Source organism: Haplochromis burtoni, unplaced genomic scaffold (assembly GCF_018398535.1).
Source record: "Haplochromis burtoni strain Fernald_Lab_line unplaced genomic scaffold, NCSU_Asbu1 Contig_392, whole genome shotgun sequence".
Taxonomy (NCBI): Eukaryota; Metazoa; Chordata; class Actinopteri; order Cichliformes; family Cichlidae; genus Haplochromis; species Haplochromis burtoni.
Genome location: NW_024582753.1, coordinates 278,208 through 295,273, shown reverse-complemented (window position 1 = coordinate 295,273; position 17,066 = coordinate 278,208). Strand labels below are relative to the sequence as shown.

The window sequence follows — 17,066 nt, the reverse complement described above, 5'->3', positions numbered from 1 at the left end:
GTGCTTACAAAGTCATTTGTTGTGAGTTTTGGAACAAATACCCGTGTAGTGTCCAGAGTGAAATTCTGCTGGCTATTATTTCATTTAAACGCAACCCCTGATTACTAGAGATTAAGAAGACATGGAAGTCAGAGATAACTGACCTAAAGTCTGTGACAGAATTCAGCAACAACGTCATTCAGCAACAACGTCATTCAGCAACAACGTCATTGATGTTGCTGAATTCTGTGATATAATGGTGGTGATTTAAATACAAAAATTTCACTGCTTTATAATGAGCGGTGATTTACCCAGTAAACTCTCTGTAAATTGCTTTGCTAAGTTCTGGTAGTTTTTATATATAAAAATGTCCCAACATTTACCACATGGTTCTTCTCAGCATAGCATCTATGAAATCAGTACCTATAAAATGAGTAACAATTTCGGAAGAATGTAATTTAAAGTAATATGGGAAATAGTATGGATCAATGGTGCACTATAATATTTATCTATGTGGAAAATTATAATAAAAAAATTTAAAAATATGTATTTTTAAACAATGACTACTAAGCAGTGACCAGGTTACTGAGAAATACGTAGATTTTCCTAGGGCACCTGCATCAAACCTGAACACTGCTATTACCACTTGGATTTAATTTGACACAGAAAGTAATTTTAAATAATTAGGTAACAAAAAGTTATTTATTTCTCCGTTGTTGTAAGAAAAAACCTCTCACTGGTTGTTACATCATTGTTCCACTGTGCTGTCACGTAAATACCTGTAGGAACTGGTTAGGACTTTCAAAGAATGACAAGAAAATAACAAAATTACAACATACATTTAAATAATATAAGCAATATGCAACAGATTACACTTAGATTAAACAAGATTTTGGCAAACAGTTTTTGAAAATGATGTGATATTGTTTTTATTATATTTTTATTTTTATTTTTTTAAAAAAAAGAAGAAAATGGATATTAAGTAAATGTTCTAATGATCAAAATAACTTGACTGCCAATGTAAATGGGAAAGGCCATAATAATCATATGAATATATATACAATATGAACTGTTGTTGCTGTAGGATACACCCATCAACTCCACTACCCAAACTTAGGTAACATCTCACAAGTAAAGCAAGTTTATCCATAGAAAAACATGGGACAAAGACTGTGTGTCGTCATGACAGATAACAGTGGAGAACTACCCAATGTGGTTTGCTGATAAGAGGGGCTACAGTGGGATTTAAGTAAGAAGAAGAAAACTTCTGAAATCCCTCGAAAACAATCTGAGCCTCCAGCAGCTGAAGGAAATGAATACTCGCTGCGATTGTTTTGTTGGCTAATTTTATCATAAAAATGTGAAGAACGGACCTCTTGTTGACTTAACGTTAACCTTGTGTGTGGGCTTTCAGTCTCTTTCACTCTCTCTCTCTCACGCACACACACACACACATACACACAAGCACACACAGGCACACACCACACCTCCCACCTCCTCCGCTGGGATCCCAGGATGAAAGACATCATCAGGCGGTCCAGGAGGTTGCAGAAGCCGGCAGCGTCAACCCTCAATGGGCGGCGCACTGACGGGAGGACGGAGGGTGTTTTCCAACTTTAAAAGCACCGGAGCCGGCCCCTCCGACAAACCGCTCTGCGTCACAGACCTGAGGACATTCTTTAAAACCTTCATTGGGTCGAAGAGAGCAAAACTCACCTTTAGCAGCCGTACCTGCGCGCCTCTTCTAACCCCCTGTTCCCGTTTCCTTTGGTGCGCAGTCCATCGCCGTGTGGTTCAAAGTTGTACACTCGATTTCCAACGAGTCTTTTTGCGAAATATGCTCCTGTTTAGTGGTTTGTCTAGAGAATCAGTGGTGTTTTGAATACTCTCGTTGCACATTACAGCCTCGCAGCCGGTGAAAGTTGCGCATCGCTTGTTGAATGCAGGATACCTTTTGCCTGAGCGTCACTTCCAAGTTCAGCTTTGGAGCAGCAACCGGCAAGGAGCGAGGACTCCAGTTACTTACTTCTCTCGCCGCCGATATGAAGTCTGCAGAAGAAGGTAAAGAACCCTACATGACTGCGCATCACCAGCACTGTACCCCTATATACGTACATATATGTATACATATGTATTACCTCGCTTTAGCTGTTTTTTTTTTTAATTTTATTTAAAGATGTATTGACACCAGGTGCTGCAGTTAATGCAAAAATGGAGAGCGCATCAGGGCAAACTCGGGGTTAATCCTTCTGTGAGATAAGATTACTGAGAGCTGTCACTGCATTATACCCTCATATTTTACGTTTGCAAATTTATAGACGTCTTAAATTATTGTCTAAGCGTTTGTTTTGGTAAATATGTTTAATTATAACAAGCTAAAAATATAAAAATATCAAATTCTAAAGAAACGTTTTGGCCTTTTTGATGGTGTCACGATTTACCTCCCCTTGTTCTATTTTAAAAAAAAACAACGCACAAAATAACACGCAAGTAATACACAAGAAGCAGATAAGCTCAGTTTACATACACACCATTAGGTGTCTCCAGCTATCTTTGCAGGTGCTTCTCATTATGTGCAGTGAAATATGATGGGGGTTACACTGTTGCTGTCACCTGCAGTCTTTGTTAAGATCTTCATGTCAATTTCTCTACTTTACTTCCTTTTTTAAAATGAATAAATAAATAAAAAATTGAAATTTTTCTCCAAATGAGCCAAGTGAGATGTTAAAGTTCAGGGTCAGATAGCCCAGAGGCTGCTAAATATTTTTTACTTTCCCATGCAATCAAAAGCAAACTCTCTATTTATAGCTTTGTGATTCAGAGTGAGAGGGCAAAATCTGATCACAAGTCACTTATAGCCTTAATTCATAGTGGTGATATCACTGGCTTTGGTGGATTTCAGGAATTTAATTTTGTCTCTGAGGTTAGAGAGGGACGGGTGCAGGCGGTATTATTATTCAGTTCAGTCCCTTGATACTAAGCTTTATAATTTGTAACAGATGTGCGTGTATGTACATGTGTTTGTGAGTAAGAGGGAGCACTATGATCTGTGCATGCAGGGATGCTGGGGTAGCTTGCTTGACAAGGAGACGTGCTTAACCACACACAGCTCCAGCAGTGTGGCGAGGGCTGCTTTAGTGTCACACATAAACTCAGACACGCAGACACTCAAACGCGAGCACACAGACACACACAAACACACACACAGAGACCATGCTGGTGTTCTGCCATAGCACATACTCAGCCATGTGCGATAAGTGGCCCCAGAGTTCTTAGTTCCAGAGGCTGCAGATGACTTTTGTGGGCGACCACCTATCTCTCTATGAGGTCCCGTCAGTCTTAGCCCAGCCTAGACCACAATGCCTGCGGATAAACCCGTCCATTCTTTAGTCAGACTAGTTTGGTTGTAGGGAGAGAATGTGTTTTGATCACAATAGCATAATTGGAAAAAAATTGGGGAGTGCAAAGAGAGCACGCTATAATTTGTGTTTTCAAATTAAATCTGCTTGCACTGCATTTTCAGCACATTGCAAACAACCGGGGAGGCACTGCCTCTTGTTAGTGACTCATTTTGATTTCTCTTTTACTCGCTTCACCCCAACAAAATCTGATCTGCTTTCCCAATTTTGTTATTCGGCAGTTGTGATGCATGTCACCCGGAAAAGCCAAGTTTCAAGATCATGCAGCAAACAAGAGTGAAAGCCCTAGTGTGTTTGAGTGGGTGTTAGAAGAAGTGAAGTGTGCTGCAGTGCAGTGCACTGATCACACACATTCAAAAGGAAGGGGGAAAAAAAAACAGCCGCAACTGTAAGCAAAGTCAGTCAGGCCTGAACTGAGGAGGTGTGTCACAAGGGCTAGAGTGGGCAGGAGATTATCATCTGTTCAAACCAGAGAAAAAGAGCATCGGCGAAGACTGAGCTGAATGCTCACTCGCCCTTACTTTGAAAGACTACGATGAGTGGTGCAGAAATGAGTTTTCAGCACGAAGAGCAAGAGTTTGATTTCAACTACATTTTTGAGTACAGCCAAGGTGTCCAGAAGGAAGGGGAGAAAGGTGCGTACTGATCTGCTATTATGACATTGTAATTCTGTGAAGTAGGCTCTAAAGGGGTTTGACATTTAGCCTCTTCTAACCCCGTATAAAAAGTAACTTTTCCAAGTCTGTAGGTTTAGTGAATAAGTGTCTCTTATAGTTTTCAAAAGGACGACTTCAATTTAGTTTGGGTTTCTGTCACAATACATGTGCATCTCCTGGAATATTAAACATGTCCTGCGCACGTAGTGTTACTACCTCTGAAAATAGACTCTCATAAGCTAATTTTACTTTGCCTACCCACATATTTTATGTTGTGTGACAGATCTGTCATTTCATGTGATACGCAGTATTGTGGTTAACAAATATCAAATGGTTCAGAGAGGGGAATGCCCTTTGCTGGGTTTCAGACTGAATGGTTTTATTTCTGTAGCTATTTTTACCCTCATTGACGTTATCAATAAAAGGCAGGCGTGAGGTTTACAACTGTTGACACAGCAGCCACCCGTGTCAAGGCTAACTGAAGAGGCATGCCTGCCTTCCAAGCTATCTGGGCTCTATATTGTTACACTGGACGTGATTTCCTTGTGTACCTGCCTGCACTTGTCCTCTGTTTATGTGTGTACCAGTGGTGTATCTGTGTGTAGCGCAAAAGCAAACTCTCCTTGACTTAATCACATGCTCAGAGCGATGCGAGAGTGCTGTCAGTTTTCCACAGGGGAGGGCCTAATTCACTCAGTGAGTGATGCAATCAATCAAATAAAGCATCCATCAGTGCTGCTGGAGGAATTCCTGTAGAGTACATATGACAGCAGGGTGTGCCAAATAAAGCCTTAGATGAACTGATCAAACAAACAGAGTGGCTGCTCGACTTGCGACTACACAGCAGCCTCATACAGTAACCGCTTTGAGATGATTGCTAAGCTTCTCCAGATGTTTATAAAGAAGTGGGCTAGTCAGAATCTGAAAAACATACTGGAGAGATTTGTGTAGGGGTATTGTTCTTAAATGTGACCAGTTCTAGAAATTACATTCCCTCGCAGTTAGGCTATAGTGTTCTCCAAAATTATGTTTAGTCATAGTGTGTTTCACAAATAAATTTTTTTCTTCAACGTGTTTTCTCAGTTTATTTTTTACCAAGAAGTTTTGCATTTATCCCTGTGGTATTTCAGAAGACTGGTTAACATTGCAAAACATGACAAATTCAATTCAATTTTATTTGTATAGCACCAAATCAAAACAACAGTCACCTCAAAGCTTTTAATATCATAAAGTAAAGACTCTATAAAGAGAAATGCCAACAATCAGACAAACTCCTTTGAGCAAGCACTCGGCGACAGTGGGAAAAAAAACTCCCTCTTTAGAGGAAGAAACCTCTGGGAGAAACAACAGTGACAACAGCAGCAGGGACAGACACAACTGAGAGGGAGCATGAATACATCAGAATTAGATTGTATAGACTGAAATGGAGGGGCTGAGGCAGAGGTGGCTTTGCAAAGTGACTTCACAGGCAGCTGCGACTTTATGCAAGATGAGGTAGTTTAAATAACATGTTCTATTTGAGATTTCCCAATAAGATGGGAATTAACTTAGCTATCCTCTGATATGGGCTGTTTGGCTTTGAGACCACTGAGCTTCACTCCAAGGCCTGCCAGAACTAATGCTATGCTTGTTTTAAAAATGCAATTTAGTTGTATGGGAATATCATTTTTTTACATTCTGAACTTTGCTCAGGAAAGTAACACATATTTGTGATTCTCTGTTTCTTAAATATACTTCTTATTTTTTCAGATGCATACAGCTACACACCAAACGTCAGCCTGTCTCTTCCTCTGGGTATGGGCAGCCCCTGTCTGGCCACTCAGTACCATACCTTACAGTCCAGTCCAGTCATCTCAGTTTCCTCTTGTCACCAGACGGGATACAGCAGTGACAATCATGCAGCATCAGGTTATTATCTGCCGCACAGCTTGAGACCCAATGGTGCTCCAGCCCTGGAAAGCCCCCGCATTGAGATCACTGCCTACAGCCAGTACCCTGAGGATGAGGTTGAAGAGAGCAGCAGTGAGGACCACTTCGTCAAACGGGGGGTCAACATTGTCACACTGACGCTCCCCAATGCAGAGGGGTACCGTGATCCCAGCTGCCTCAGCCCTGCCAGCAGCATTTCGTCACGCAGCTGCAACTCTGAGGCGTCATCCTATGAGTCAGGGTTCTATAACTACGACAACTCCCCGCAGAACTCCCCCTGGCAGTCCCCCTGTGTTTCTCCCCGAGGATCATCCATGCTTCTGTCATGCCCACATGCCAGTGGCCCCGCAGGGTCCCCTCACAATTCACCATCCACCTCCCCTCAAATTGGAGCCATGGCTGAGGAAGGCTGGCCGGCACAACCTCGTGGCTCTAGACCAAACTCCCCTTCCTACAGTGGAGGCGGTGGAGGCGGTGGAGGCGGCGGTGGCAGCATGGGGAAGAGAAAGTACAGCTTCAACGGCACCTCCTACCATCAAACGCCCTGCTCACCCAACCAGTCAGCGACACCCTCTCCACATGGCTCCCCCAGGGTCAGCGTTACGGATGATAACTGGCTTGCCAACACCAACCAGTACACCAACTCTGCCATCGTGGCTGCAATCAATGCTCTAACCACAGATGGGGTGGTAGACATGGGGGAGGGAATCCCAGTCAAGACACGGAAGACGATGCTGGACCACTCAGCCTCCATGAGTCTGAAGGTGGAACCTGGAGGCGAGGAGCTTGGTCCTGATGGAGAGCTCTGCCATGAGGACTACCCCTCCCGCCTGGCCCTCAAGAAGGAGAGCTACTGTGGGGGGTTCCTGGATGTGCCTCAGCACCCATACTCCTGGTCTAAACCCAAGCCTTACCTCAGGTAGGCTGAACCAGCTCCTGCTGTCTCAAATAAATTTAGTAATTCTCTATCAAGTACAGTCTAAATGTTCAGAAATTGAAATAGCCAGCAATTTAGCCAAAAGAAAATTGTCTATGTGTCTCTGCTTAAGACAGAATTATGATCCTAACGCTTGGTCTGAGGGTCAGGATTTTCTACATATTACAATTCATCACATTTCATCAATTCCATTTCTCCATTGTTCTCTTTTCCCCCACATTTATAATGTTTTTTATTTATTGTGAGGACAAGATGGTTTTAGTTTTCAATCTTCAAAAGGCAGAGATTCCAATTTACATGCCCTTCACTTCCAAAGGAGTTCCCTTTGAAGATCAGAACTATTTCATAAATCGTATTTCACATTGAGGAGTTGCCCAGCATGCATGTGCCGCCGTTGCCATCGCAACCCTCACACAAATATAACAACGAATACAGTCACACATGCACACACTCAGACAAATAGACTCTTGCACTGAACAATAGTATTGATTTTTGTCAATTGAGCAAAGCGGGGTTTTTTTTCTTTTTGCTCCCTTGTGGCATTTTTCCCCCCCCTTAAGCCAATAACACACTTTCCTGTCGGAAATCAAGTGTTTGATTAAGATACTGAGCAACAGGAAGCAATGGTGACAGGGCTGGCTGAAGGGGAAGCAGCCTGTGAGTTAATCAGCCGGCGCGCTCCACTGGTTTGTCGCGCCATCGGCCCATCTTTTCTCTGTGTAGCTAAAGTGATGTCATGCACTGAATAGGCAGATAAAGTCCTGCGGGGGGAAATCAGTTCATTTTGGGTCAACAAACAGCCCGCAAGTTCCACAAAGATGCCAGAGATTGGTTTCAGTCGAGCCACTCTTCAGGTCAGGGGTTTGCGTTTACCAGGCATCCGGCAAAGAGAAATATTGTCTTGCACATGTTTGTTTTGGTTTAGATATCTCCACGGTGTTCACATGGGAAGCTTTGACTCCCCATCAGGAGAACAATGATGTTGAGGGAGGCCAGCTGTAGCTCTGAGAAAGAGATATCATGCTCCCAGGCAAGGTGTGTGGCTGACCTTGTTCCATAACACCATTGTCTTCAACACCAGCTTTTTGTATTTTAGAATTTTACAGTTATCAATTTAAAATTGTAATTATATATTATATATATATTATATATATACTATATATATATAATATATATAATTATATATATATATATATATAATATTATAGTATATTATATTATATATTACTCATATTTGGAGGCTGATGTCTATAAAGAAGTGTAGAGTGTGTGTTGTGTGTGTGTGTGTGTGTGTGTGTGTGTGGTGTGTGTGTGTGTTAAAAACAGCCGTGCCATGACTGCCAAGAAACAGTGAGAGATTTGTTTTTGTGCCCCAGAACTGTCTTTCCTCCCACTGTCACTTTCTTAACTCGCTGCGTCTTTTTCCACCTGCCACACCATAATGCAAAACATGCCGCGCTCTAACCGGGGCACATTTGTCTCTCATTTATTTTTCACAAAAAGAAAGAAAAAACAAAGGGGGAAAGCGGGGGCCACTAATTATTACCCAGACCCAAGGAATTACACGCAGTCGGGGGATGACTTCAATTGATTAGATTAGAGACCATGATGAAATGGAGAGGGCTCAAGCCAGTTGGATTACAACAAAGTGTCCCAATTTCAGGCTAATTTAAAGCAAGTTTAGTTTAGATTCAGACTTCTGGATCCTTGGAGGAAAAAAAAAATGGTAGTTCATACTTTGGCAATTAAATGAAAACCAAAATAGAGAAAACAGAATGTACATAAAAAGACAATCATTTGCCATATGTCTTCATTTATTTGTTCCAAGCAAAGTGGAAACGTATAACTCACTGTTCTTTCAGGAAAGAAAAAGCCAGACACTGGGGGTTTTAGCCCAGAAAGGCAAAATCTTTGGACCGTGTAAATGTGAATTCACTATCCTGTTGAAAGGTGGGAATGATACATAGTGTTATTCTCACCTAATAACAATCAATGTGTCATGTAATTACAGCCCATCTTTGCCAGCACTTGACTGGCAGCTTCCATCCTGCTCCGGCCCTTACAACCTACAGATAGAAGTGCAGCCAAAGTCCCACCACAGGGCTCATTATGAGACTGAGGGGAGCCGAGGAGCCGTGAAGGCCTTGTCTGGAGGACACCCTGTGGTACAGGTATGCTGCCAGCACTAATGTTCAAACAACAAATGCTGCTGCTGTGCACTTTTGCATTTACCCAGAGACAAAGTTAGCTTTGTAGTTTTAGACTGTGCAATAATTTACTGTCATTACAGCATGAGAGGTAACAAGTGCATGCTGATTAACAGCAGTTTTCTATCCAACGCCAATCTGGTGACATGAACGTCTGGCTGTTGCTTATTTTATGACAGCATGTAGTCACAGAGCAAAGTCAACACAGCCCTGACATTTCTTTCATTAGTCACAACGTTGATGTTCGTTTGCTTTTTTTTTTTTCTCTCTCGACGAAATCAGATTTGGTTGGTTAGACTGTGTTTAAATACAAACTACTGTATGCGACCGCTGCTCAAACCATCCAGAAATGATTAGCTACAGTAATCTTTTCATGCTGTTTTTGGCAAATCAGATTCCAAATATTGGAATAATGAGTGTGATTTGAGCACAGTGCCTCTATCTGTTAAGATTAAAATGGATCTATTATGATGACTTTCAGCTCTAGCCACTACTAAAATGGATTTGCAAGATTCACAGGCAGTGAACCCTGGTACGGCCCCCCAGTTTACTCAGTATATGAATCAAGCTGTTTTAGCTAACTTCCCTCTGCTTTTGAGCTCTCTTACCTCCCATTTGCTGCTTTGAAGAGCAGATGGATGGAGCTTCTGCACTTACAGATCATTTTATATGTCATTACACAACCAAAGATTATAAAATGGCATTACGGATGAGGTCACTCTATTCTACACACAAACCACATGCACAGAGATAAAGAAAAAAAAAATTAATTTGTCTAACTGGTCAGCTAGCTTAAAAAAATGCAGGCCTTTCTTGTAACTTCTGACAGCAGCTGTGCAGCACTTGCACACTGCAGGCGGTATATCTCAGCATTTTCTTGTATGCTGCGTTTTTAAATGTTCCCTAAAGCTGACAGTGAATCTGCTGCTGTAATAAGTCACTCTGACCAGCAGCAGTGCATGCTGACTGGAGGAGAAGCGTCGCCCCTCGCTATTGTATTTGGCAAACACTTAAGGAGCACACGTCAGTCTCACCAGCGGCACAGCACAGAGCTCCTTTCTCAGCTCCGCTGTCATCACGCTGTGCTGACATCTCAGTTTACACAAGGTGGGGATTTAGTCGTGTGTGCATGTCCTTAAGGTAAACTTGTCTTTGAAGCAGCTTATTTGCATTTAAACTGTATCTATCCTACTAACTATATGAATATTTGCTGGCTCTGTCAGAGAAGGGATTGAATGGTTTTAGATGGCAGATAGCCTGCTTTCCATGCAGCTAGACTCTGCAAGCCTAAAAAAACACACACACAAAAAGTTCCTGGAACTATAAAGTTTAATTGGTGGTCCATCCTTAGCTTTAAATGTTGTTAGCGCCGCAGCTATTTTGTAAATAGATGTTGTCAGCACACCCTGGTCTGCACAATGTCAAATGCATTTGACAGCTGTTGGCCAATGTTGTGTTATAAAGACGCCTGTCAACCTGCAGGTTTTTTCTGTAAATACAGGTAATTATTCCCCTTCTTTACAAGCCTTTGAATATCAACATGCAGGTGAATCAACACTTTACCCCTCACAGTTCACTGTGCTACAGTAAGAGGCCCAGCAGACTCAGGCTCGTTTTGATTTTCGTTCACGTCAATTTCTGACTTGCTCTCTCTCGGGGGCCGAATAGGAACTCATAAATAACACTCCTGAGTGTCTTTACACGTGGCCCTGTCAATATTCACGCTCATGATTTGATTCTGTTATTTAAAATCGCCCATTTAGCGCCAACATTCTGAGGATATTCCCAACCCTCGCTGAGCGCCCTGACCAAATATTATATGAAAATACGATGACAGATGCTTTTCCATCACACCTGCTTGCTTGCTCACATACCTCACATTTTCTTTTCTTGGTGAGGAGTGATTTATGACCCCGATATTGCCTGTGCAGTCAATTGGGATATCTTGAGGGTTTCATAACAGTGGAAACCACTCCGAGCATGGCAGTTGGCAGGAAGATGAATCTATGAGGATTAGGCAATCATGTGTACATGCTGGAGGGTAAAGGATAGAAGAAAAATGTGGTGTTTTTTTTGTTTGTTTTTTTTGAAAACCTGACTTTTTCACTCCTAGGCACTCCCTTTGTCTTTGTTGTGGTGATGTGAAGAAATTGTGTTGTTACAATCTCGGAGGATAGGGCGCGTGGTGTAGTCCCCAGTGCCCTGAGGTAATGAGTGGCAGGCACTGGATGGGTGAAGTGCAGTCAAGGAGAATGAGTCAATAATGACACAAGGGCACGAGTGTAGGAAGAAGCTAAGGCAGTGTGTGTGTGTGTGTGTGTGTGTGTGTGTGTGTGTGTGTGTGTGTGTGTGTGTGTGTGTGTGTGTGTGTTCTTCATGATTCTTGAGACTGGAGAGAAGGAAAGAGAAGGGGCAGAGGGAGTCACCAGGCAGCTGTGGCTTGGCTTGCCTGCCCCAAGAGATGCTCTGTATCCTGCTGATTAGGACCTGAGTAGCCCTGAGGTTGGCTAAGCATGACAGTGGTGCACGGGAGTCAGTACCCATCAGAGGCCACCTCCTCTTTCCATGCACCGGTGCCTCTCTGCCTCCCTGGTGGGCCCGAGGCTGTCACTCCCTGTGAACCGTTCATCCTTCAACCATCTCCCAAATCCACACCAGCAGGCCTACCTCGGTTAAAACCCAGCCATCTACAACTCTATTGTTTTTTTAGGTCATGGATGATCAGACACACGTGCTATGAGCAATCGTGACATGTGTGTTGGAAAGCAGTTCTGGATGAACCCCCCACCCAAAAAAAAGAAAAGAAAAAACAGCAAGATGATGAAAAACATACAGGGATACACAGGTTCCACACTGACAAAGTACTCCGTAGAGAGTGGCTAATATACAGTGAAACCAAGGCGCTCGTGTGCACATTTACTGCTGTCTTGTTTTTCCTTGACACACAAAGGTGTTTATGTGATGGGTGGTTGCACAGAGAATGGAAGGTCTTTGCTCCAGTCATACGCCAATGAAAACCCTGGCTTACCATGACTCGCTAGCCTTTCACCATTTGCACCAACTCGTCTCATCAATTTCCATTCCAAATCAAGGTCATCTATTCTCAAGTCAGACACCAACCCTACCTCCTCTCCTCTGCATCTCCAGCCTTTTAACCCCCTCTCTCATCACCGGTCCACTCTGTGACCCCCGCTGCTGCTTTTCCACTTTACTTACTGCATCAGACCACAACACCATTAAGGGGATCTAGGGTACTCTAACAGTTCCTCTCACACTCTTCCAGACTCTCCCCCTTGCTTTACCACAGCTGTGTTTAATGTCTGACGCCGTGCTCAGGAAAAACCAACAACCTGGTCTACCTTTACTTAAAATATAACCGCAACACTGATTTATTTGGTTGTTTGTTTCTTCTTTTAACTGAGCAGACCATTTAAAAAAGACAACTGCAATTGTAAAGTTTTCATTGACAATAGAGTGACCGATCTAACATGAGTTCAGATCAAGATGTTGCAACAGCTTTCAAGTTCAACCACAGACAGGAAAACAGACATCCGCCAGGCCCTTGGTAACAGCAAACAACACCTGTGAAGAATTAAACCTGTCCTGCAGCACACAGAGTAGAATTGCTTATGGCTAATTCATATAGGATAATCACTGGCCTGTAAGGCTTTCACCCCCCACACACATACATGCATGCATTAAGTTTAAAGCAGTAACACACATGTGTAATTTCAGGATGTGGCCATCATCCCTATTAACGTGTGCGTGACTTAATACTCATCTCTCTTCCTCTGCAACTTTATGTAATGCACATCAAATTTGCAGTATATTTCCGCCATGATGACATGAAAGACTTAAGCAAACACGTGCTCGGGTTTTTCGCATGTGCGGGTTCACCTTGGGATCTGGTCCTTGCTGGCTGCGTAATGTCTCGAAAGAAGAACACCCTGATCTACAGCACTCCATACTGTAGCTGCTAATTGCTCATTAAATCTACCGCCGCCTTATGTTTGATATTCAAAAGGATTGGTGTACCCTGTAGTGCTGTTAGAGCTTAGTCAAGGCTATTATTTGCTGCCCAAAGGGGCATTTATGCCACTCTCAAATTGTGGTTCTCCATCTGCGGGGTTTCCCTTACACTGGTATTGGGCTGCCACTAATTACAAGTTAATAACAAGTGGAAAAAGTTGAGGTTATGTGTACATCGTTTTCACTGGTTTGAGGTGACAACCAAACCGCAGATTTATGAGGTAAGATAAGAGTGGGTAATCTGGCTACTTAGGGGCATAGCAGTGATCTATGCTTCATCCTGCACAAATTTTCTGTAGGCTTTAATGATGGGTCTTATGAATGGCTGATAAAATCAAAATTTAAAACAATGTTATTTGACATAAAATTTGGACCTTTAGTAGTCTAGACATGGGCCTGTGCTCAAAGCTACACCCTCAATACTCGAAGTATTAGTAAAGAAAATAAAAACTTTAAAGGATATAGCTGTTTGGTTGCTTATAAAAGTTGCAGCATGTGAAGCCATGGAAACAGTGCACATTAAAGGATTGCATATGTTGCGTTATGCATTCAATATGAGACACGGGAGACATTAGAGGGTCAGGGGGGCGATGGAGTAAAGTCTGGAAGGAGAGACAGCGTGGATGAGTGTACGTCTAATTGGGTACAGCAAAGGCTGGCTGGTGTGAGTGTGTCAGCACTTGACAGAGAGGAGAGCGTGATAATGGGAAAAAGCCTGCATCTGCTGTTGTAGTTCTCCTCCCCCCTCAACCCCTCCTCTGCTGCTTCCAGTTGTCTTCTCCCTCTCCCCCCCGATTCTCTGCGCCACGTGGACTTCTACGAGTCATGACATTTCTCCAGGCGGTGATGAAATCACCGCAGAGGGATAGAAGGCAGCCTTCACTGCGGGGCCTGTGAAGTGTATTCACACTCAATTTCTAGCCAGGCCAGACAAATCTAATTTACCACCAAGTCATTATTAAACTTTAAATGTTCAAATCCCCACTTTGAATGGTTGCAGCAGCATTAAGAATGTCACTTTTACTAAAGAAGCTGAAGGATAAAATCCACTGTGAAAAATACATTATATTTATTGGAATAAAAACACCCTCTGTCGCTATTTGATCACATGTGACTTTCATTGAAGCAAATAAGAAAATGGGGGGGAAGAAAGAAAAGAAATAAACTGGGGCTGTCTCCCAAGGACTAAAGCTTTCTGTATTGCTGATGGAGCTGAGAAGACCCAAAGGCAGATGGGAGCTGAATGGCGGTGAGCACCCAGAATGTGCCCTCCTCTTCTCTGTTTATCATCACAACTGACCTAGACAATACAGCTGCACACTATTATGCAGTTAATGCCTCAGCTGCCATGGTCGCGATGTTTTACTTGAGTGTCAGCTCTCAGAAATAGGTTCATACAACAAGCTGACACAGTGGCAAAAGCTGGCACCGGGAACAACTGCCTCAATGTAAGACTGGTTTCAGTGAATGATCTCAAAATAAACATATAGTGAGCGTTCAGCCCAATGGGCCATATTTTACAGCAAGAAGAAGCTCATCTGGTCAAAATTAGTGTCTCTCTCACAGACAGCGTCAGACACAAATGCAAAGCTGAGGTCGCAGGTGTTTAAGTTCTGTCTACACAGTCTTGACTCCCCCTGTCTTAATTCCCACTTTGAGAATAAAATGAAGAAGTGAATTTTTCACTGTGCGTGTGGCGTGCAGTTGAGGGAGCATCGCACGAGTTTAGCAGAGGTGAAGGAGTGGGATGGGGGGAGACTGTAGCGAGAGGGTCAGGGGAGCACATATGGTAAAGGAATTGAGTGAGGTCGCTCAGGGGGGATCACGCTGCCTTCGTTTGCTGCTGGGAAGAGCAGCGTCACCACGAGGACTACCTGACCTCATTAATCACTTCCTCCTTTTGAGCGAGGATGCCGCCGCCATTGCCGTGCGCTACAGCAGGATGAGAGGAGCGAGAACCTCCTCTACCTCCCGCTTCTTTTGTGGACCTCGCCACGTGGCGGCTGAGGTAATGTTTTGGAGGTCAAAGAGAAATCCAAAGAAGTCCATCGCCGCAGATGACACGGGCTTGTAGTGCGACTGCCAGCGTTTTATTAAATCACAAGGCAACGTCATGCAATTTAACGCTCCGATGTTTCAGATTTGTACCTCATGCTCCACCGTGGCCCTCCTCTGATTCAATGCGCCCGTAACTGGTAGCATGTGTGGCTATGGATAATTACTTCTGGTGACACCATAAGTAAAATATAACAAGGGAACAGCGTCTGCCGGTGAGATCACTCTATAGATGAAGTGGTCCCTTGAGATGCCAAGACTTCAAGAAGCTCCTGACCTCGGCCTAACTCACTGATGACTAGCATGTGTGACTAGCTCCAGGTCAAGACAGCTGCTAGAGACACTATGGGGAGCTCAAGAGAAAAAATATGATGTTTGGAACTGGAGCTGAATGACAGCCTTAGTCTTACCACTCCCTCCGCACTCCCTCGATATCTGAATCAAAGACCAAGCCAGATAACCACCGGTGCTTAGGTTATTGAAGCATATGGATATATAATCTATTCCCGTGACTGGTCATATTCTATTCCTATTCAAGATAATTAATAATGAAAATTGTGTAACAGAGACCACAAAGAGCACATCCTCTGCCTTGTCTTGCATCCAGCAGAGCTGTCATCAAGTGCCAACCAAGGCCATTTAATCCTTGTCTTTATTATGAGTCCAAATGACTTTTGATACTGTATCCAGACAAATCTGCTCTCAAATCAAAGGCCTTAGGTGTCGATGACACTGTGGTACTAATTTCCACAGACACCCAATCAGGTTCAGAATAGCTTTCCAGTCTTATACCAGTCTTGCTCTTCTTTACACCACCCCCCCCCCCCCCCCCCCCCAATTCCTGCCTGCCCTCTCAAAGGTAATTATAAATCCATTAATCAGATTATGTCATAGGTTACATGTGGTCTTCATTTCATTATATGACTCAGTCTGTTAGATAAACAACAGGGGTCTTTTATTCCATTTGACGTTACCACTGTTTTCACTCGGATGGAGCTCAAACAAAATTGGTCTGAAGCGGTGCGCTGGAGTAATTGACCAATTTGTGGGATTTTTCAGATGGTCATGGCTTGTTGAGCCTTGGTCTTAAGTAACTGATCCCTCACAGTAAACGTCACATGCGGTCAAGTAGCCACCTGGGTGGATCTGTGGAGGTCCACCCGATCAGAAGTTAGGCTTTTTGGGGTTTTATGTATACCAGATGGATTCAGCGGCTTCTTGATAGTGTTTAGGTTTGGAGAGATTTCTAAGCCATAGGAACAATTTGCATTACAAAGAGAAACTATATCCTGGGAGGTCTTTGGTGTTAAGACTCGGCCACGCTAGAAATAACTTGGTTAGTGGATTATTCTGGTCAGAAATCATTCACAAAGTATCAGTTGCCCTTCACCACATCTTGGAATTTAAAGCATTGCCTGCATTTGAATGTTTTTGAGCCATTACACACTTGGTTAAATGATCGAATGATGTTACTTTAGACACAGACAGAAAATTATACCGGGACATTGAATTTAAATTGGCAGTTACAGTTTATATTTGAAGTACATTTGAACCCAAATTCAACAGTGTGCACAGGCATGGATTATTTTTCCTTTTTTTGAAGATTTGATCTTTTTATTAGCTAAGCAGTAGCGGCTAATGGCAGGCTGCTAGAGGAAGTGGTAGTTGTTTGAAGTGGTGGTTCTGATACAGGAGTCTCTTTCATCACAGTGGGACACAGTCTGCGCTCTTTAATGGAAATCATAATGCATGTTCATAACTGCCCAAAGGTAAAGGGGCTGGAGCACGTCTGCACTCCCTGCTTCATGAGCATTCAGGCGTAAAGTTTTAATAAGTGTAATAGCTAACTGTGTGT

The 17,066-nt window shown here is 43.1% G+C and overlaps 1 protein-coding gene across 2 annotated transcripts in view; it reads left to right on the top strand.

The window, feature by feature from the left end:
• The first annotated feature begins 1,496 nt into the window (after positions 1-1,496).
• Positions 1,497-17,066, top strand: part of LOC102288951 (nuclear factor of activated T-cells, cytoplasmic 1) — a 61,080-nt gene continuing 45,510 nt past the window's right edge. Inside the window, exons 1-3 of one of the 2 annotated variants that reach the window (XM_005944150.3) lie at positions 1,497-2,040; positions 5,804-6,902; positions 8,932-9,091. In XM_005944150.3, the coding sequence (XP_005944212.1) occupies positions 1,920-2,040; positions 5,804-6,902; positions 8,932-9,091 (1,380 nt within the window). In that variant the 5' untranslated portion in view covers positions 1,497-1,919. The other variant, XM_042212747.1, reaches the window with a different exon arrangement.